Source organism: Schistocerca serialis, chromosome 2 (genome assembly GCF_023864345.2).
Source record: "Schistocerca serialis cubense isolate TAMUIC-IGC-003099 chromosome 2, iqSchSeri2.2, whole genome shotgun sequence".
NCBI lineage: Eukaryota > Metazoa > Arthropoda > Insecta > Orthoptera > Acrididae > Schistocerca > Schistocerca serialis.
In genome coordinates this window covers 1,122,882,416-1,122,906,335 of record NC_064639.1, presented here as the reverse complement: position 1 = coordinate 1,122,906,335, position 23,920 = coordinate 1,122,882,416, and the positions used below count along the sequence as shown (strand labels likewise).

General features: G+C 41.6%; 1 protein-coding gene across 1 annotated transcript in view; it reads left to right on the top strand.

The window, feature by feature from the left end:
- Positions 1 to 23,920, top strand: part of LOC126458571 (venom protease-like) — a 232,501-nt gene that overhangs the window by 131,881 nt on the left and 76,700 nt on the right. Inside the window, exon 4 of the mRNA XM_050095703.1 lies at positions 15,099 to 15,259. Coding sequence (XP_049951660.1) covers positions 15,099 to 15,259 — 161 coding nt within the window. The remainder of the gene's footprint in view (positions 1 to 15,098; positions 15,260 to 23,920) is intronic.

Below are 23,920 nucleotides of genomic sequence, written 5' to 3'. Positions count from 1 at the left end.
CCGGCCTGACAGTAGGTGCTGATGTCATCATGGATCCTTTTGCTATCTCCAACACCTTGGGCTGCCATTTTGTGGAAGTTTTGAGCTCTTCCCACTATCACCCTGCCTTCATCCATCAGAAACGAGTGGAGGAGACTTGGGCAATACCCCTCTCCTCTCCGAATTGTGAGTGCTACACTGCCGCCTTCACTATGAGGGAGCTAGATCATGCTCTCAGTTCATCCCGGTCCTCCGCCCCAGGACCAGATGCCATCCACATTCAGATGTTGCAGCACCTCTCTCTTGCAGGCAAGCACTTTCTCATTAACACATACAATCACATCTGGGCTGAGGGCACATTTCCTGGCTGCTGGTGTGAAGCCACCATCATACCCATACCTAAACCTGATTAGGACAAATACCTTCCTTTTAGCTACCACCCTATCACTCTTACCAGTTGCATTTGTAAGGTGATGGAACATATGGTTCATGCCCGGCTGGTGTGGTGGCTTGAGTCTTGCCATTTACTCATGAATGCGTAGTGTGGATTTCGAGTGCGGCATTCTGCAGTTGACAATCTCATTACTTTGTCCACACATGTTATGAATGGTTTTCTGTGGAAATCCCAGACTGTGGCTGTTTTTTTCGATTTGGAGAAGGCCTACGACACCTGCTGGAGAAGTGGATCCTCCGTATTCTTTACAAGTGGGCTTCTGTGGGCTGTTTTCTTCGGGCATTTTTACGAGACCGAGTTTTCAAGGTACATGTGGGTCCTGCCTTGTTGGACACCTTTATTCAGGAAAATGGTGTGCCTCAGAATTCTGTCCTGAGCATCATTCTCTTTGCTATTGCCATTAACCCTATAAGGGCCTGCCTCCTGCTGGGCATCTCCGGCTCCATTTTTGTCAATGATTTTTCCATCTACTGCAGTTCTTCAAGGACCTGTCTCTCTGAGTGGCGTCTTCAGCGCTGTCTTGATCATCTTCACTCCTGAAGTATTGCCAATATCTTTCACTTTTCCACTGACAAAACCGTCTCCCACCATCTCTACATCTTGGGCATATTGCCCTTCTGTTTGCTGACACTACGAAATTCCTGGGGCTCATGCTCGATAGGAAACACTCTTGGTCCTCCAATGTCTCTTACCTCGCAGCCTGCTGTACATTGTCGCTCAATGTCCTAAGTGTCCTTAATAGTATTTCTTGGGGTGCTGATCAAACCACCCTCCTCCATTTGTACCAGTTCCTTGTCCGTTCGAAACTCGACTACGGGTGCTTTGATGTGCATCTGCATGCCCATCCCTTTTATGCCATCTCAACACTGTCCATCATCATGGTGTCTGTTTGGCCACGGGTGCCTTTTTCACCAGCCTGGTTGAGAGTCTGTATGCTGAAGCTGCTGAACTACCACTGTCCTACCGCAGTGATTTTCTCCTCAGCAGGTACGCATGCCGTTTGTCTGCCATGCATTGCCACCCCACCTATGCCTCCTTCTTTGATGTTTGCTGTGATCGTCAGTATGGGGCTTGACCCTCTTCTCTGTTACCTCCTGGAGTCCATTTTCGCCACTTGCTATGGCGGCTTAACTTCACGCTACCTGCAACTTTCCCAGTGGGTGTGAACCCTTCACCACCTTGGCTTCTTGAAGCGGCCCATGTTAACCTTGGCCTTCATTCACTTCCTAAGGACTCTAGCCTAGCCTCAGTCTATCACCTTCAGTTTCACGACCTTTGCATGGAACTTAGCGATAGTATCTTTGTATACACTGATGGCTCTTGGACTGACTGTGGGGTTGGGTGTGCCTTTGTCATTGGCACCCATGTCTTTCAACATTGGCTTCAGGTACAGTCCTCAGTATTTACAGCTGAGCTTTTCACCTTGTATCAGGCCACGAAGTACGTCTGGTGACACAGCCTTTCCAATTGTGTCCTCTGCCCAGACTCACTCAGCCCTCCAAAGTCTCTCTGTGCTGTACACTGCAGCAGGTCCAGGAAAACTGTCACTTGCTCACTCTTGGTGGAGCCAATGTCATGTTTCTGTGGGTCCCTGGTCATGTCGGTCTGCCAGGAAACGAGGCTGCTGATGGTGCTGCCAAGGCTGCAGTCCTCTTACCTTAGCCTTTGAGTACCTATATTCCCTCCGATGATCTCTGCATTGTCATCTGTCAGGAGGTGGTGTCCATTTGGCGTCGCCAATGGTCCTCCCTTCATGGGAATAAGCTTCAGCTTATTAAGCTATCTCGGCACCTTGGACGACTGCTCTCGGCTCTCCCGCCGGAAGGAGATTATTTTAACTTGGCTGCGTATTGGGCACTGCCTTTTTAGCCATCGTTATTCACCAAAGCAATATGGCGAAGGCCATTTAATTTTTGGTTTTGGACCTCCATTTTTGTGTGTTTTTTTAGCCCTCTTTCCATATGCCTATTTTAGGTGTCTCCTGTTCTGTGTATTGGGACTGAAATATAGTTGTTTCTCTCGTATCTGTGTTTGTGTACTATAGTTTTGACTTGGGCTTGTATGACCCCAGTTGTTTTTGTGCCCTAAACAAAACAAACAAACAAACCCTCCACGCTATCCTCCAACACTAAATTGGTGATCCCTTGATGCCTCAGAACATGTCCTACCAATAGATCCATTCTTCTAGTGAAGTTGTGTCACAAATGCCTCTTCTCCCCAATTCGATTCAGTACCTCCTCATTAGTTATGTGATCTACCCATTTAATCTTCAGCATTCTTCTGTAGCACCACATTTCGAAAGCTGTTGTCTTCTTGTCTAAATTAGTTATCGTCCATGTTTCGCTTCCATACATGGCTACGCTCCATACAAATACTCGATGTTAACAAATTTCTCTTCTTCAGAAATGGTTTCCTTGCCATTGCCAGTCTACATTTTATATCCTCTTTACTTCAAGCATCATCAGTTATTTTGCTCGCAAAATAGCAAAACTCCTTTACTACTTTAAGTGTCTCATTTCCTAATCTAATTCCCTCAGCATCACCTGATTTAATTTGACTACATTCCATTATCCTTGTTTGCTTTTGTTGATGTTCATCTTATATCCTTTCAAGACACTGTCCATTCCATTCAACTGCTCTTCCAGGTCCTTTGCTGTCTCTGACAGAACTACAATGTCATAGGCCGCCCAGGGGGTCCACAGCTCCTTTGTGGATACGTGCATGGCGAACATTGGACCCCGAACTAGTGTGACTCTCTTTCCTTTCCAAGCTGCATACCTTCCTTTTCCACATTCCTCCCTGTCAACCCCTCCTTCCCTGCCACCTCCCCCCCCCCCCCACCTCTTCCCTTCCCCTTCTCCTTCTATTTGGGAGCATGTTTCGTGCCTATGTCCGGATTACGATGCTTTCCGTTCACCATTACACTATCAGTGATATGTTAAACAGATTGCTTGCAATTATACCTACATCAAATTTATGTACATGTCTAATAACTGTCATTCTACGCCTTTTTTTTTATTTAAAATGTTGTAGTCTTACTTGCGTTTCTTAATATGATTTCTGTACATGACCAGAGAAGCGTATGTTATAAAATAAGTGTAATTTAACTGAATGATTTTCACATATTCATTATTTTGAATGTGAATAGCAGTTTTTCCGAATTAGAGCAGCGGATCAGGCCGAAGAGACAAGGAACTTAAAGATCAGGCCGAAGAGACGGAACGAAAATTAACTGCACAAATAGAATTGGTTAAAGCTCAAAGACATAGTTTCTCTTCTTTGTTCTCTCTGCTGGAAAGTATCTGTCCTCTCTTTATCCTTCTCTTTTCCTTGCTTTTTCTCTTCACCCTCTTCTTCACTGTGGAATTTGAGACCTCTCTTCTTTCCTTTTCTTTGTTTCCCCCTTTCTCTTTCTTTCCTCCCTGTGCTTGTCTGAAGGCCAACCAACGTGTTCCCACACATAGCCGGTGATGGGGTAATGCGTAATTCCCCACCCCAAGTAGACAAGTAGGACATGTACGTACCCCCTGGTAAAGGCCATGCCCGGAGAGGGGTGATCACCCAAGGTGGTACCTTCTGAATGTGCCGATTGGTCCCTCCATCTGTTTCTCGAGAGGTGTGACCTGAGGTGTGGACAATCACCAAAGGCGGGAGTGCTCTCAGTGAGGGGCCCCCATGAGGAAGGATTGCACCATCGGAGACACTGGTAATCTTTGGGGATACTTTTGCAATGATTTCCTCTACTCCTACAACTTCTGCCTACAAGAGAAAGCAAGATGAGTCTCAGCCATGGACAATTCTTCCATCAGTGTCAAAGTTCCTAGTTGTTTCTTAGTCTGACGAAGGTCAACAATTCATTATTCAGAAAGGAGTTGACGCAATTGCAGGTCCTGTAAAGTCTTAATCCCAATTACGGAATGGCACATTGTTGTGCCTCCAGGCACAAAAATTGCTGCAAACTACACTGCTACACACCATCCTTGTCTGGGTGGAGGTGCACCGTACTTTAAATTCATCACGTGGGGTGGTTTATACATGCTCACTCGAAGGATTATCCAATGAGGACATTTAACATTACCTGCCTGACAAGGGCGTAATGACCATACATTGAGTCATGAAAAGGGTTGACTGGGACTTGGTACCAACACATACTCTCTTCTTAATGTTTGACGGAGTTCAACTTCCATTGAACATTAAAGTGGGATACGAGATCATTTCAGTTCACCCTTACATCCACAACCGTATGTGTTGCTATCGGTGTCAACGGTTTAATCATACCAGCCAGTCATGATCCAATCTGGCCACATAAGTTATATATGGCATGGATGCCCATGAGGGTGATTGTCCACCTCCATCCCCTCATTGCATCATCTGTATGGGTGACCATGGTGCCTCTTCTAGAGATTGCCCTATTTTCAAAGATGAATGAATTATTCAGGAAATCTGTGTAGGAAAAGGTGTCAACATTTGCTGTTCATAAGTTATTTGCTGGTAGAAAGCCCATTGTGCTCCCAGTGGGAAAATACAGCACTGTCCTTGCATCTCCTCGGCCTACTAAGGAAGTAGCGACACAGACTCATGATCTCACCTTTAGTGCTACGGTTGTCAGATCAGCTAGCTCAAAGATTGCCCGGTCATCCTCCCCACTATCACCTGGCTCACTCTCAAGCTCACCCTTCATTGGCTCCTGCTAAATCACAGGCCCAAAAATCGGATGCCCGGCCTTCTAAAAGAGCCCACTCGTGGAGATTTTTACGTACCCCAACCTCCCAACCATCGATTTCTCTCTCCTCTCACTGTCCTGCTTCCACGAAGGCTCAAAAGAAACACAGTTCCTCTCCTTCTCTGCCACGGCGTGTCTTATCTACAGCGCCAGTCAGTGGTAGCCGCCCTCGGCCGTCTTCTGTGTCGCCGAGATGTGCTGCTGGTGGCCGATCCACCAGCCGATCACTGGCAGCAGGAGCTGCCTCCGAGCAACCTATGGATCTGGATCTTCTGCCTTTGGCTGAATGCCGTTCCATGCCATCGGCTATCAGCTCTCAGTGGTCATTGACTTGACGGCAACCATGGTGAGATTTTTCCCCTTTTCTGTCTGCCCTGTGTCAATTATCTATTGGAATATCTGTGGAATTTGCTCCGTTTAGGATGAAATGTCGATCCTCGTACATTCCTACTCCCCGGTCAACTTCTGTCTTCAGGAAACAAAGCTACATCCCCATGACTGCATTGTCTTCCCTTCCCTCATTTCCAGTCGGTCCTGTTTGATCTCCGCTCTGTTGATGGCACTCTGGCACACAGGGGACTTATGATTCTTCACCATGATACTGTCCATTATCACTCAACCCCCTTAAACAGTTCCTTCCAAGCTGTTGGTGTACATCTTTCCCTTTCTGGATACACCTCCCTTTGTACAATATACATTCCATCGTCCACACCAATGACAATAGCCACAGCCAATCCCCTTCATCTCCTTGGTCAGCTGGGACTTCATTGCCCACAACCTGCTTTGGCGATCTCCGCGTCCTTGTCTGCAAGGCTCCCTATTGATTGACCTCTACCACCAAGTGGATCTTGTTTGCCTCAACAGTGGGGAACCTACATTTTTGTCTGCCTCCACGTCAAACTTCTCTCATTTGGACCTTACAGTCGGTAGTGTTCAGCTAGCTTGGCACTATGAATGGTTCACTCATGCTAATACACATTTGAGTGGCCAATTTCCATGTGTCCTTCGATTACAGCCACAACTGCCATCTATGTGCCCAAGACTCTGGAAGTTTTCCCAAGCCAATTGGACACTTTCCTCCTCTCTAGCGACATTCGATGACCGTTACTTTCCTAGCATCGATGATCAGGTCACTCATGTTACAGAAGTTATTCTTACAGCTGCGGTATGTTCAATACCTTGTACCTCCCCTTTGCCTCAGTGCCCCCCCACCCCCAGTTCCTTGGTGGAACAAGATGTGCCGTGATGCAGTACGCAAGCGGAGACATGCTCTTCGTATTTCCTGCCACCATCCTACATTGGCCAGCTGTATCCGCTATAAGCAATTATGTGTACAATGCTGTGGCATCATCCACATAGCAAGAACACAAGATAGGACTTCTTTACCAGCTCCTTTAATTCCTTCACTCCCTCATCTGTAGTTTGGAGTCAAATTCGATGGTTATTTGGCATGTCTAGTTTCTGCCCGATCTCTGGGCTCACTGGTGCGCCTGATACCTTAGTGATCCAAGTCGCAATTTCTAACTCAATGAGTCAACACTTTGCTGAGATTTTGAGCTCGTCAAATTACCTGCCAGCCTTTCTCCCAATGGAATGGGCAGCAGAAGTGCGACCTCTTGCTTTCTCCTCTCAAAATTGCGAAAGCTATAATACTGTTTCCTCTATGCAGGAACACTGTTGCTCTTACACCCCAGGACCAGATGGCATCCACGTCCAAATGTTGCTGCTTTTATCACACCATAGTCTGCATTACCTCCTTCACCTTTATAATAGAATTTGTACTGACAGTACCTTTCCCAGAAGATGACGGGAAGCTATCATCATTCCTGTTCTGAAACCTGGAAAGGACAAACGTCTCCCCTCTAGCTATCGCCCCACATCTTTTTCGAGTGGTGTCTGCAATGTTTTGGAGCGTATGGTGAATTGCTGTTTAGGCTGGTGGCCAGAGTCTCAAAACCTCTTAACACCTGACCAATGTGGTTACCGAAAGCATCATTCTGCAGTTGACCATCTTGTTGCTCTCTCCATTTATATCATGAATAATTTTCTTGGGAAATGCCGAATAATAGTGATATTTTTTGACCTGGAAAGAGCATATGATATCTGTTGGACAGGCATCCTCTGCACACTGTTCTCTTGGGGCTTTCGAGGTCAGCTACCCATTTTTATTTTTGAATTTATGGCAGAGCGCACCTTTCAGGTGTGTGTGCATACCACTCTCTCCTGTTCTTTCTCCCAAGAAAATGGGGTGCCCCAGGGCTCCATGCAGAGTGTTGTACTGTTTGCCATCGCCATAAATTCAGCTATGGATTGTCTCCTTCCTGATGACTCGGGCTCCCTCTTTGTCGACGATTTTACAATCTACTACAGCTCTCAACGGATCAGCCTTCAAGGATGCTTCGATCGCCTTCACTCATGGAGCATTGACACTGGCTTCTGCTTTTCTCCCAGTAAGACAGTCTGTGAAAAATTTGGGCATCGTACACCTTCTCTACGCATAGGTCCTGTCGACCTTCTGTTCACCGACATAGCCAAATTCTTGGGACTTATGTTTGACAGAAAACTGTACTGATCTTCCACATTTCATATCTTTCAGCTCGCTGTATGCACTCCCTCAACACCCTACGTGTTCTGAGTGGTACCTCCTGGGGAGCGGACCGAGTGGTCCTCCTGCGCCCCTTTTGTGCCTTAGTGCGCTCGAAATTGGACTACGAAAGCATACTTTACTCCTCTGCATGTCTGTCTATTCTCTGGCATCTCGACTCTGTCCACCACGGTGGACTGAGTGTAGCATATGGAGCTTTTTATACCAGCCCTGTGAAGAGCCTTTACGCTGAGACTGCTGAACCTCCGCTGTCCAATCGGTGAGCTGTCCTCCTGAGTCATTACACATGCCCGTTTTTTCAATGCCTCCTTGGATTTAGGGTTGCAGGGCACCCTTCCTCTCTACTACGTTCTCTTTCCTTCCACTTTCCTAAAACTTTTTTGACAAATGGGGGTACAGTGCCATCTTGGCTTCATCCCCGGACCTGCCTTCTCTGTGCCCTTTGTCATCTTCCCAGGGATGGTAGCCCCCCTGTAGTTTGTCGTTGGTTATTTGCTGCTCTACGCGCACAAATGGAGGATGCCACATTTATTTACACTGACGGCTCAAAGACCACATTTGGTGTTGGGAGTGCCTATATTTTTGGCAAAGCCCCTAATAGATTTTGGCTTCCTGACCAGTGTTTGGTTTTTACTGCGGAGCTTTATGCTGTTCTCGAGGCTGTCCAATATATCCATCGCTATAAGTGGCTACAGTATCTTATATGCTTGGATTCGCTCAACTCTCTTCTCAGCCTCCAAGCTCTTTATCCTGTCCACCCACTGATCCACTGGATTCAGGACAGCCACCACTTGCTCTACTTGGGGGGAGTCTCTGTGGCATTCCTCTGGATCCCAGGATCCCAGGGCATGTTGGTAGCTACAGAAATGAAGCAGCTGATATAGCGTCCAAGGCTGCAGTCTGTCTTCCTCGGCCTGCTGTCTGCATGGTTTCCTTTGCTGATTTACAGAGCATTTTATGTCGTTGCGTTACTCTGTTATGGGACAAACATTGGTCTACACTTCCCGATTATAAATTATGAGACATAAAACCTCTTCCCTGTGCTTGAACCTCTTCCTGCTGGCCTCATCATTGAGGGGAGGTAATTTTAACTAGACACCGGATAGGGAACTGTCTTTTTAGCCATTGACATCTTTTAATTGGTGATCTTCCCCCACTTTGTCCTCACTGCTCTCAACCATGGACAGTGAGACACCATTTACTTCAGTGCACCCATTTTAATCTGCAACGCGCCAGTTTACAGTTGTCGCCTGATATATCTTCCCTTTTAGTAGATGACAGGTGCTCAGCTGATTGAGTCCTGGCGTTTATCAGTGTCAGTGAGATGACATCGGTCATTTGAAGCTCCTTTTTGGGGAATGCAACTCCCCCTTCCATAGCAGTTTTCTAAGATTTCCTTCCATTCTTAGTTTCTCTCCTTCTTGAGTTTCGCTCCCATTGCTGCTGATTTCACATTCAGTTTTTTACCCTTCCCGAAGCCACAGAATATACGCTTATGACCATAGCAGTTTTATGCTCTAAAACCATAACCAAAAAAAAAAAAAAAAAAAAAAAAAAAAAAAAAAAAAAAAAATTAAAAAAAAAAAAAAAAAGGAAGTCATCAGCAAACCGCATAGTTTTTATTTCTTCTCCATGAATTTTAATTCCTACTCCCAACTTTTTCTTTTGTTTTCTTTACTGCCCTCTGAATATACGGATTGAATAACATTGGGGATAGCCTATAACCCTGTATCTCTCCTTTCCCAACCACTGCTTCCCTTTCATGCCCCTTGACTTATAAAAGCCACCTGGTTTCTTTACAAATTGTAAATAGCCTTTCTCTTCCCGTATTTTACCCTGCCGCCTTTAGAATTTGAAAGAGAGTATCTTAGTCAGCATTGTCAAAAGCCTTCTCTAACTCTACAAATACTAGAAATGTAGGTTTGCCTTTCCTGAATATTTCTTTTAAGATAAGTCATAGGATCAGTGTTGCCTCATGTGTTGCAACATTTCTACAGAATCCAAACTGATCCTCCTTGAGGCCGGCTTCTACCAGTTTTTCCATTCATCTGTAAAGAATTCATGTTAGTACTTTGCAGCTGTGACTTATTAAACTGATAGTTCAGTAATTTTCACACCTGTCAGCTCCTGCTTTCTTTGGGATTGGAATTATTAAATTCTTCTTGAAGCCTGAGGTTATTTCACCTGTCTCATACATCTTGTTCATCAGATGGTAGAGTTTTGTCAGGTCTGGCTCAAATGTGCACCTGTCGGCTACATCATTTAAAGTAGTCAGTGTTGAACTTCTACCGCCCTATTTTTCAGCAAGTGTAGCAATGCAGTTCGTTGACACCAAGGATAATCAGTGAAGAAATAAAGCAGTCGAACGTCACAATTTCTCTTTTCAGTTTTTCTATTTTCCCTGTCACATTCAAATTTCTGGCATTTTATGCATCAATTCATAGAGTGTTACGATTTTATTGGTTATTCAGTCTTTTTTCTAATAGTCATCTAACCATTGGCAGTCCCCTCCTGGAGATCCAAATGTAGGCCTAGCCTAGAATCTCAGGCCACCGCAGAGATCAACTTTACACTTTTCCAATAACATTCCACATGTCTTGTGGATACACATTATTTGTCTTTAATGTTGCGGTTTCCATTGCCTTCTGCATCCTCATATTGTTGATTATTGCTGATTCTTCCACCTTTCAGGTTGTTTCCCACCCCAAGGACAAAAGAGTGCTCTGAACCCCTGTCTGCAACTCCACCCTCTTTGGCAATGCTGCCAGCAGAATGAGGGTGACTTCTTATGCCACTTGTTTTTGGCTACAACTGATGATGATGATTTTTATTCAAAATTTAAGAAGTGTGTAGGTTTGAACCCAGTATCCAGGATGTTGTGACTACTAGTCAAAGACTCTACACCTGCACCATTGGTACACTCAGTAACAATCTCTCCTTTTCATAATGTTGATATAGAAGCATAGGTAAGTAGGGAAAAGATAGATACTGCCTATAGGAAAATTAGACATTGTGAAAGAAAAGCAACTGCATGAACGTAAAGAGCTCAGATGGACAACCAGTACTGTAAGCAATGAAGGAAGAGCTGAAGGGTGGGAGGAGTGTGTAGAGGAACTGCACAAGGGAAATGAATTTGAAGGCAAGTGAAGAGGATGTAGATGATCAGGTAGGAGATATGATGCTGCAAGAATAATTTGGCAAACCACTGAAAGTTGTAAGTCCCCAAAGTAGACAACCTTCCCTCAGAACTACTGATATCCTTGAGAAAGCCAGCTGTAGGAAAACTATTCCACTTGGAGTGCAAGATGAATGAGACAGGCAAGATACCCTGAGACTTCAAGAAGGAGGTTATAATTCAAACTGCAAAGAAAGCAAGTGCTGACTGTTGTGAATATTAGAGAACTATCAGATTAATAAGTAATGGTTGCAAAGTACTAAAATCAATTATTTACAGAAGAATAGAAATACTGGTACAAGCTGACCTTGGACAAGATCAGTTCAGATTCTGGAGAAATGTATGAACTTGTGAAGCAGCACTTGCACTACAACTTATCTTAGAAGATAGGCTGACAACAGTCAAATCTACATTTAAAGCTTTTGTAAAGTTGGAGAAAGCTTTTGACAGTTTCAACTGGAGTACACTTTTTGAAACTCTGGAGGTATCAGCAGTAAAATGTAGGGAGTCAAAGCCTATTTATAACTTGTACAGACACATGATGACAGCTATAAGAGTCAATGGGGCATGGAAGGGAAGCTGTGACTACAGAGAGGGAGCCAGGGTTGTAGCTTATCCCCAATGTTATTCCATCTGTACATTTAGCAAGCAGTAAAGGAAATCAAAGAAAAAATTGGAGCGGGAAAGAAGAAGAAATGAACACTCGGAGTTTTGCTTGTCACATTCTGATTGTCAGAGATAAAAAGGGCATGGAAAAGCAGTTGAGCAGAATAGGTGGTGTCTTGAACAGAGATGATAAGATGGACATTAAGAAAAGCAAAGCATAGGGAATTGAATTTTGTCAAATTAAATCATGCAATACTGGATGAATTAGATTATGAAACAAATCAATGAAACTAGTTTTCCTGTTTGGGCAGCAAAATAACTGATGTTGGCCAAATTAGAGAGCATATAAATTGTAGTCCAGTAATGCAAAAAAGTGTTTCTGAAGAAGAGAAATTTAACACTGAATATAGATCTAAGTGTTCAGAAGTCTGTTATGTGGTATTTGTCTGGAGTGAGTCTTGAATAGAAGTGAAACATGGACAATAAACAGTTCAGAAAAGAATCAAATAGAGGCTTTTGAAATGTGGTACTACAAAAGAATCATGATGATTAGGTGGTAGATCATGTAACCAATGAGGAGGTACTGAATAGAATTGGCAAGAAGGGATCGGTTCATGTGGCATATTCTGATACATTAATGGATGACCAGTTTAGTACTGGAGGGAAATGGAAATGTGTGTGTGTGTGTGTGTGTGTGTGTGTGTGTGTGTGTGTGGAAGAGAGGGGACAGGACTAAAAATCTTAAAGGGAATCCAAGAGATGAATACAGAAAGCTGATTCAGAAGGATGTAAGTTGCAGTAGCTATTCCAGAATGAAGAGTCTTGCATAGGGTTGGGTAGTGTGAAGAGCCTCATCAAACCAGTCTTCAGACTGAAAACAACTACAACAATGACTTAATGAATGGATTTGTGTGTTCACTAGACCCATTGAAAATTGCATCACGCAACATAGATCGAGTACTAGCTGACTGTTAGGCCCAGCCTCATAAATTATTGGCTGCATGTTGTTCTCACAATGAGTGCGAACTAACAACTGACTGTGTCTTTGTATATCAAGCCGATTAATAGCTATGTGAAAAATTAAAAATAATATTTTCTTATTACATTTCGAATAATGACATAAAAAAATTGGAAAATCAGAGGACAAACAAAGATACATCCGGCAAAGAAGCAAATGTTTTTAACTACAAGCTGCATAAGTAGAAAATAGTCTATATTCTAAGGAAGGGAAAAAACTACGCAGCACAAAGTGATTATCTGAATGGTATGGAAATCAATAAATTTGATGTACATGTAGAGACAAACAAATGATTAAAATTTCAGGAAAACTATATGATGTAAGGAGCAACAGTTTCACAAATTGAATAAGTCAATAACATGTTGGTCCACCTATAGCCCATATGCATGTAGTTACTCAGCTCGGCATTGATTGATAGTCGTTGGATGTCCTCCTGAGAGATGTTGCACCAAATTCTGTCCAATTGGTGTGTTAGGTCACTAAAATCCTGAGCCAGTTGGAGGACCCTGCTCATAATGCTCTCAATGTTCTCAGTTGAGGAGAGATCTGGCGACTTTGTTTTCCAAGATAGACTTTGAAAAGCATGATGAAAAGCAGTAGAAACTCTTGCTGTGTATGGGCAGACATTATCTTGCTTAAATCGAAGTTCAGATGGCTTGTCATGAAGGACAACTAATTGGTGCATAGAATATCATTGATGTACCACTGTGCTGTAAAGTTACCATGGGTGATAACCAAGGGGACCTGCTACGAAAAGAAATGGCACCCCAGACTATTATACCTGGTTTTCAGGACATATGACGGTTGAGTCAGGTTCCTATCCTACCATTTCTGGGGCATCTCAAACACATCTTTGCTGATCATTGGGACTTAATTCAAAGCATGACTAATCACTGATGACAGTTCTACTCCAGTCAGTGAGATTCCAGGGCAAAGATGTGTCTGGAGATGTCATGAAGAGTGGTGGTATAACAAACTGTCTGTTGCATGCTTTACAGCCTGACAACCATGAGTTATGGTCTGGGGTACCATTTCTTGTCATAGCAGGATCGCTTTGTCATCTACAGTGCCCTTGAAGCACAGTGGTACTTAGATGACATTCTATGAACTGTTTTGTTGACCTTCATGGTTGCCAGATCTCTCTATCCAGCTGAGAATATTTGGAGTATTATGGACTGGGCCATCCAACAATGTTGGAATTTTGATTATCTAATGCACCAATTGGACAATAATATGCATGATGTCCTTCAGAAAGACATCCAACAACTCTATCAATCAATGCCAAGCTGAATTACTGCCTGCGTAAGGGCCAGAGGTGGACCAGTGCACTGTTGAGTTGCTCAATTTGTGAAGCTCTTTCACTTCAATAAATTATCCAATATCTCTGAATTGTAATCATTTGTTTGTACATTTACACACATCTGCCAATTCCCATACCATTAGGATAATTGTGTGTATGTGTGTGTGTGTGTGTGTGTGTGTGTGTGTGTGTGTAATATGTACTATTTAACAAGGATGATTTCTGATTTCTGTATAGACATCAAAAGTGTCAAGAAATTCCAATTTTCCAATTGAGTATTAAAACAACTAACACGTTATTCTAGTAGAAGTAGGAATATTTGGAATCAGAAAAACAGGCCTATAAAACTGGGGTACTTAAGTTTGGAAATTATCATTGTTTAAGACTGGAACATTGCAGACTGCAGGAGTTTTGAAATTTTTCTCTCTGTGTGATGTGCATGTATAGTAAATCATTCAAAGACAGTATTTTTACAAGTGAATGTGTTACTATTATCAGTAGTCTGAAAACTCTCCAGTGAATACTAATGTCAATTAAATAAATCATGAATAATAAATTAGCTATTTTATGTAACTATTGTATATTTTCAGAATGAGATTTGCACTCTGCAGCGGAGTGGAAATCTCATTCTGGAAACATCCCCAAGGCTGTGGCTAAGCCATGTCTGTGCAGTATCCTTTCTTTCAGGAGTGCTAGTTCAGCAAGGTTCACAGGAGAGCTTCTGTAAAGTTTGGAAGGTAGGAGACGAGGTACTGGTAGAAGTAAAGCTGTGAGGACGGGGCGTGAGTCGTTCTTAGGTAGCTCAGTTGGTAGAGCACTTGCCTGTGAAAGGCAAAGGTCCCGAGTTCAAGTCTCGGTCTGGCACATAGTTTTAATCGGCCAGAAAGTTTCTTATTGTATATTTATTCTAACAAAAGAATACCTAGTAAAGAAGAAACATGTATTGATGTCAAGAGTGCTGTAAGAACAAATGGGAGACTACAACATAGCTCTGTTAAGCACCAAGGGACTAGGCAGTTGATACTTTGTCACTTTGTGTGCACTGTTACCTTGCCTGCTGAAGATGTCAGCATTTTATTTTGGTACACTTCATTATAACCCAAGGTAAATCAAAATATAATATTAATTTATGTGCTGTCCTACATAGATTGTAGTCAACTTGTGTATCACCCAAGTTTGTTATCACATTTTCATGGAGATTATGTATGCAAAACACTTTTCTAAATTCTTCTTTTCAGAATGTGACGAGTATACAAGGTCGGTGCAAGATATATTTGAAGCTCTACCACTCCTTCCAGATGCTGATCCACTAATTATAAAAGTGGACAAATGTGATTTTGAGAATCTGCCACTAATTGTTGGAGGGGAGGACACTGATGTTGGAGAGTTTCCTCACATGGTAAATATGCAAGTAGTTAATTCTTACTATGTATTTTAAATTAACTTTTCTTGTAAAATTGCAAAAGACACAGATTGTCTGACCAGTACTTAATTTCACAAGGCAGAATTCCTATACATTCAGAAGTGAAAACACTAATCTAAACTTGCAAAACAATTAGTTACTTTCACAGGTGGAAAAAGCTAAGCTAAGATAAATGTTTTCACTTTCAAGTGAATCTGTTGGCAGTAATTAAATTGTGCTGCTTTGTACAGGTCAGCAGGCCATTGTGTCTTTTTGTAATTTTATAGCTTTCTCAAGTAATCTTTACCTTCGATTGAATTAACTTTTGTGTTGTATTTATGCAGGAAAAAGGAAAACTAAAAAAGTAGCACCTTCACGGTGAATAACTGTAATAAAGAATATCCTCCAGATCTGCAATTAACTGTACTATTCAACAAAGTAATAAGTGAAAATCATAAATTGTTACTATACAGAGTCATTATCAGAATTTCTAAGTAAATGATTTTAATAAAATGTTTACAACATAAGAATCTTTTACATCAAATACAAATAACGAAACACACTACCAAAACTTCTCATTCTTTCATATGTGAACTAAGGCATTTTACGTGAACACTGAACTGGTTGTTTTAAAAGCTGAGCATACAGTCATTAGGGTGAACATCATATTTAATCCCCCTATGCCAACATCCCCCACGTTCACGGTCTATCTACTGCTGAACCCTCCTGCTGGTCCAGGGGTAAGATTAGGCCGGAGGTATTCCTGCCTGTTGTAAGAGGCGACTAAAAGGAGCTTCACAAGTTTTGGCTTTTATGTGATGGTCCCCTGTAGGGTTTGACCTCCAATCCTCAAAATTTTCCTGAAGAGCGAGCCAATTGGGGAAGGGTGCCTTACATGGTGCATTGTATCCATTCATTGAGGGTTTGGCCCACATTCTTGTCGTCGCATTGCAGTCCCGCCCATTCTCCATCTCTTGGGCAAGGACACCTTCCTGTGTGCATTTTCCACCATGCACTATGCAGTGTTGTTTTCTGTGTCAACGATGACCATGGAATTTTTTGCACCTGATATCCACCACGGTAGCCAGTCCGTTGTGGTGAGGCCACCATGTACCCTGTTGGTTGTAGCCCCCTGACCACACTGGGAATGCTCTGCTGATGCCTGTTCCGTTAACTCCCCACATATGCCAAGGGGTAAATACCCATTCCCCTGGGGCATCAGGACTCCCGGCAATGGCCATCCTGCCAGGTGGCCTTTGCTGTGGCAAGGTGGCACCCGTGAGGAGGGCCCCTGGTTGGAGTGGGTGGCATCAGGGTGGATGACACACGATGAAACATAGTCCCTCATCTCTTGCTGGTGGTAAAACACTAGCAGAATCTAAGTGTTCATGAGCTCAGAAGTACAGAAGTATGACCCCACAGAACTATGACCCCAAATCGTTCCCCAAATCAGGCTAAAGATGGCAGCAGATCTTATTCGCCATGGTACCTTGTATGTTTGAGAGCTGATGGGGAATCTTTCATGCCAATGAAGCCTCAGATTTTTGTTGAACATTTAGAGGACAAGTTTGGGGAGGTGGAGGGCTTGTCCTAAATGAGATCTGGGTCAGTCTTGATTGAAACAGCGTCTTCTGCCCAGTCAAAGGCCTTACTCGCTTGTGACAAGCTGGGGGATGTTTCTGTAACCATCATGCCTCATAAGAGCTTAAATATGGTCCAGGGTATCATATTTCGAAGGGAACTTCTTTTGCAGTCTGATGATGACACCAATTTAGAGCTGCGAGGTGTACACTGCATCCGGCGTGTCCACCGGGATCCGATGAATAATCAGGTTGCCACCGGTGCCGTCATCTTGGCCTTCAAGGCTGATACATTGCCCGAGAAGGTCAAGATGATGATCTGCTGTGATGTAATGCCCTATATCCCTCCCCCAATGCGGTGCTTTAGGTGCTGGAAGTTCAGCCATATGTCTTCCCGCTGTACTTCCAGCATCACATGTCAAGATTGTGGACACCTGTCACATCCCAATATTCCATGTGCCACGCCTCCCATCTGTGTCAACTGCGGAGAGCACCATTCACCTTGCTCGCCAGACTGCAGGATTCTCCAGAAAGGAAGGAAAATCATGGAGTACAAGACCCTGGACCGACTGACCTACACTGAGGCTAAGAGAAAATTCGAGTGCCTGCATCCTGTGTGTATGACATAGTCTTATGCAACTGCTACAACAGTTCTGGCACCATCAGTTTCACCAACCCCAGTCACATCTCAGAGCTGGAAGACTACACCTGCCTCCTCCTAAGCAGGAGAAGCGTAAGTCGTCTTCAGCTTCTCTCACTAGGAAGGGGTCCCTTGGGTCACTCCATTCCCAGGTTTCTGCTAGTGGCAAAGATGACACCCGCCAGTGGTTGAAGAGCCCAAAAGCAGCTGATCTTAGGGCTTCAAGCTCATCCTCAGTCCCGGAGATTGAATCAGTGAAGTCCTCCCAGCCAGGGAAACCCAAACAGCAGCGAGAGAAATCCAAAAAGAAAAAGGGGTGAGGTGCTGTAATGGTTACGTAATTCAAGTACCATTACAATGTGTAGCTGTGACTTTGTCCTGGAAAATCGGTCATCAATAGCGTTAGGTCTGTTGGTTGATTTTGGAATAAATGTGTTGGGAGGCAGCCTAACAGATAACACAACGAGTATAAATCGACATGAAATTCACATAATGAGAGATAATTAGTTCTTGCAGTACTGGAATTAAGGCATGAATTCTGGTTGAAACGAAATTGGTGCCATGAATAGTCTTCCTCGCAACATAAGAAAAATATAATGCAACATACCAATACTGATATCACACAAGCCATATTTTGCAGCAAACTTGGTGTGTAACAAAAAGTCAGTCTTGCACAATGGAAGAAATTATTGACTCTTGTTGTAATTGCAGGCAGAAGTTATGCTTGTGAATGAATATTTACGTAACAAATAAAAATATTTCAGAATGAAATTTTCACTCTGCAGCGGAGTGTACGCTGATATGAAACTTCCTGGAAGATTAAAACTGCATTCCGCTAGGTATGCAGGATAGCTTCTGTGAAGTTTGGAAGGTAGGAGATGAGGTACTGGTGGAACTGAAGCTGTGAGGATGGGGCATGAGTCGTGCTTTGGTAGCTCAATTGGTAGAGCACTTGCCCGCGAAAGGCTGAGGTCCCAAGTTTGAGTCTCGGCCCAGCACACAGTTTTAATCTGCCAGGAAGTTTCAATAAAAATATTCTTACGTCTATGATAACTCTTAGTGTAGGTATTTTCTTGCATTTTTTTATCACACACATCATTTACTAAACATATTGTTGATGCATGAGTAAACGTTACACATCCTTTTTGTGTGAAATCTGAAACATAAGTACTCTCAAGTGAAATTGTAATAAAAGTTGTTTAAAAAAATTGAATATTGTCTGGACATTGTTCTTTTGCTACAAAGATAATTTTAAGAGCCTATCTTTGCCATCTTCTGTGGCAATGTACAAATTTCTTATTACTAATGAGGAAAAGAAACCATTCATAGAAATTAATAATGAGAAAAAAATAAAAAGGTATGATATTGTGAAAAATAAATAAATAAAAAAGGTGTTACACAGGATTATTGAATGTATACAGAGGAGGGCAGCATGAATGGTTACAGGTTGTTTTTAATCCATGGGAGTGTGTTACATAAATATTGAAAGAACTGAACTAGCAGACTCTTGACAACAAACATAAAGTATCCTGAGAAAGTCTATTAACAAATTTCAAGAACTGGCTTTAAATGATTACTCTAGGAATATATTGCAACCACCAGTGTACCCCCCACATAGGGATCATGAGGGTAAGAATAGAATAATTATTGCACACACAGAGGCATCAAACAATCATTCTTCCCACTCTCCATACGTGAATGGAACAAGAAGAAACACTAATAACAATTACAGTGGAACATACCCTCTGCCATGCACCTCATGGTGATTTTCATAGTGTAGTTGTGGATGTGGTGTATAATGTAATGGGATGGATAAAATATCTGCTCATCAAGTGGCAGCAGAAAACATGTAAAGGCATTTAAGCCAGTGGCTCCTCCTTCTGGAAGAAGCATTGAAGGGGATGGAAGAGGGCACAAGGAAAGAGACTGATGAGGTTTAGGAAAAGGAGAGAGTTCATAAGACACCCAAAACCCTGGGGCAGAGAAGACTTACCAGATGACCTGTATGTCATATGATTTCTCTTTAAATAAAACATTTTTAACACAACAAACTATATTGTTACTTTCAGGGTGCTGATGACTAAATACTGAATAATAACCTTCAAACCAAAACATTCTAAATCCATTTTGTATAAGTTTGAATATTATTCATTTCGTATTTAATAGATCGTATAATAGAAAACTACAGTATTAAACATATAGGTAGGTTTTCCTTTGGATCTCTATGTATGTCTTCTGTCCCAGAATAATTCATGAGATGAAAAACTTGACGATAACCCAAAGTGATGAGACCCAATACATACTATCTGTACTGTGTCATACATAAGAAAGTTTGTATCGTGAAATGTACCAGAGATTTGGATCAACTACTTCAGTAAGGTAATTTACATACCCCATACACATTTCAAATGCCAGGACAATGCAGCCATATTCTCTTGTTTTTCTATGTCTGTGTTTGTGTAGGGAGGAGTGTTTCTGCGTGTACTAGCTCTGAAGAGTCCTAGTTTGAAAACTAAGTCAAAATTACAATTATGTCTATCTGCATGTCAACTGTTCAACTATCTCATGAATAGTTACCATTACTCTTCCCATTATTTCATTATTTATATTGCATCCAGTATTTTCCAGCATCATGTTCATATCAGCAACAGCACAATTTTATCTTACAAACAAAAATAAAAATTGAAATATTCCTGACTGATTAAAATTGTGTGCCTCCCTGGGACCTTGTCTCTTGCATACTGTGCCCTTACTGCTGAGTATTTAGGTGTGTCTCATGACAGCTTGAGGCTGTGAGTGTCTAGTTATGACTATCAGTGTAAAATTTGTGAAGTTTGGTAAGTAGGAGAGTTGTAGTGGAAGAAATAAATCTTTGAAGCTGACTGTGAGTTATGGCTGTGTCACTTAGTTGGTAAGAGCAAAGCATGCAAATGGCAAGGTTCCAGGTTTGAGTTCTGGTCTGGCAAACAGTTTTCCTCAGTAATGGAGGTTTTTAAATAAGATACACTTCACTGCAGATAGAAAGGTTCATTCTGAGAAGAATCAAAATTATACTCTCCTTTCACAATGCATTCCTAAATATACTGCATACCAGCAATTTCAACAAATATTGTTCTCTTATTTTCCATTATACATCAACAGAAATACATAATTCAGAGATATGATCATTGGCAAGACACAATCAATACATTCACTGCGTGATAGCAGTGATGTTACCAGTATCAGTGCCAATAAAGCAGAGTTCCTAAACATGGTTTCCCAAAACTCCTTTGGCATAGAAGACTAAGTTTCCCAGAATTAGTAAAGAACAGCTGCAAACACGAGTAACTTAGAAGTCTATGTCCTCAGTGAGCTAAGCAGCTTAAATCTGTAAATAAAGGCGAGGCTTCTAATACAGACTATATATCATATAGGTTTCTTTCAGAGTACGCTGTCACAATAGTGCCATAGCTATTATATATAACTGTTTGCTCCCTGAAAGATCTGTACTCAGGAAAAGTTGCACAGGTCACACCAGTATTTAAGAAAGGAAAAGAAACTAATCTCCTGAATTACAGACCCCTGTCACTAACATCGATTGGCAGTAGGATTCAGAAAATGATCTATTGATACATAGCACAGATACAGAAAATATTCTTGTGAAACACAGCTCTCTCTTTGTTCACATGAATGAATGATCTTAAGGAAGTCCATATGTCTAGATTTCCAGAAGGCTTTTGACACAGTTCCTTACAAGTGGATTCTAATAAAATTGTGTGCCTAGAGTGTGTTGATATAGTTGCACAACTGGATCCATGATATCTGGCGTTCCACAAGGAACCGTAGCAGACCCTCCTACTGTCCCTAATTTATATAAACAATTTAGGAGAGACTCTGAGCCACCCTCTTAGATTATTTGTTGAAGATCCTATCATTTATGATCAAGTAAAGTCATCTGAAGATCAAAACCTATTGCAAAATAATGCATACGTGATACCTGTAAGGTGCAAAAACTGGCAGTAAAAAGTGAGAGATCATCAAGGTGAGTACTAAAGGGAATCCATTAAATTTTGGTTATGTCATAAATCACACAAATTTGAAAGCTGTGGATTCAACTAAATACCTGGGGGTTACAATAATGAACAGCCTAATTTGCTATTATCACATAGAAAATGTAGTTTGGAATGCAAACCAAAGTCTGTGATATATTAGCAGAATATTTAGATGATGTAACATATGTACCAAAGAGGCCACTTACATTGTGCTCACCCATCCTCTCCTGCAGTTTTGCTGCACAGTATGGAATCCTTACAGAGTAAAGATTGAAGGTGGACACTGAGAAAGTTTAAAGAAAGATATAATTGCTAAAAAGGGAGAGAGTATTACACAAATAGGATACCAATAATTAAAATTGTTTCTTGTTGTGGTGAGAGCTTTTCATAAATTTTCAGTCACCAATTTTCTCCTTCAAATGTGAAAATATTTTGTTGTCTCCCACATATATAGGGAGAAATGACCGCTTTAATAAAATAAGATAAATTCGAGCTCCCTCAGAATGATTTAAGTGTTCATTTTTCATATTTGTTATTTTTTTATATTCTAAGTGATGTTTTTAGTTGAAATGAAGTTTTCTTCAGTTACTTTATGTGAAATACATTTTTTGTTGGTACTACATAATTTTAATTCTAGGATGAAAACAACAAACAGAACATAAGGAAAGGGAACCACTCATCTTCAGTTGAATGATGTGTGGTGCAGACCAGAAAATCTCAATCTGTTATGAGTAACTTTACACCTTAACCCCCATTTTCTCAGAATTTAGAACATTTTTCACCAGTTGACACTGTCAAACACTTTTCCTAAGTCAACAAATCCTATGAGAGTTTCTAGATTTTTGTTCAGTCTTGCTTCCATTATTAACTGTAACATCAGAGCTGCCTCTCTGGTCCCTTTACCTTTCATAAATCCAGACTAATAATCATCTAACAGATTTTAAGTTTTGTTTTCTGTTCGTCCACATATATTCTTGTCAGCAACTCAGTTGCATGAGCTGTTAAGCTTTTACTATCTTCAAAACTGTGTGAATGACATTTTTCCAAAAGTCTAATGAGATATCGCCAACCTTGGGCATCCTACTCCTGAATATGAATAGTGGTTTTGTTGCAACTTCACTCAATGATTTTAGAACTTCTGATGGAATGTTACCTCTATCCTGTCTACCTTATCTTTGATCTTCCAAAGTTCTTTTCAGTACGATTCTAATTGTGGATCCCACAGCACTTCCCTGTCTATTCCTGTTTCTTTTTCTATCACACCATCAGACAAGTCTTTCCCCTCTGTACGTAGAATCAGTCCATCCAACAATTATTTTGTGTTCAGTTTCTTCACATTTTTCATACAACCATTTTGCCTTAGGTCCATGCCCTTTCTATTTCTTTCATTCCTAAGTAACTTTTATTTCTGTATCAATGAATTTTGCTCAACATATTTGTACTTCACTCTTTCATTGAACAACTGAAGTATTTCTTCTGTTACCCATGGTTTCTTTGCAGTTACCTACCCTGTACCAAAGTTTTTATGTCTGTCTTCAGTGATTGCCCTTTTTATAGATGTCCATTCCTCTTCAACTGAACTGCCAACTGAGCTATTCATCACCACAGTGTCTACAGCCTCAGAGGATTTCAAGTGTATCTTTTCATTCCTTAGTACTGCTGTATCTCACTTCTTTGTGCACTGATTTTTCCTTACCAGTCTCTTATAGTTAGCCTACTCTTCGTCATTACTGCATTGTGATCTCAGTCTATATTTGCTCTCGGGTATGCCTTACAATTCAGTATCTCAGTTTAGAATCTCTGCCTGTCCATGATGTAATCTTTCTGAAATCTTCCCATAACTCTTGGCCTTTTCAAAGTGTACCTTCTCCTCTTGTGATTTTTCAAGACACCATTTGCTGTTACAAGCTAAAACATGTAGCAGAACTGAGTCTTTGTCTTTTCATTAATACTGCCAAGCCCATATTCTTCCATGAGCCTGTTTTCTTCTCCTTCCTCTAAAAATGCATTCCAATGCCCCGTGACTATTAGATTTTCATCTCCCTTTACATACTGAATTACCTGTTCAGTATCCACATATACATTTTTCTCTTTCTACATTTTCTGCTTGCAGCATCAGTATTCATACCAAAACTATTGTTGTTGGTGTTCATTTATGTCAATTCTGATAACAACCCTATCACTGTAATGGTGACAGTAACTCGCTCTCTGCCCTACCTTCCTGTTCATGAATCCCGTTCCCATTACACCACTTTCTACTGTTGTTGCTGTTATCCTGTACTCATCTGGCCAGATAACCTTACCTTATTTCCATTTCACTCCACTGGTTTTCAGATTTTCTATCTTCCCTGTCATGTTAAAACTTCTCTACTACTACTACTACTACTACTACTACCACCACTACTTA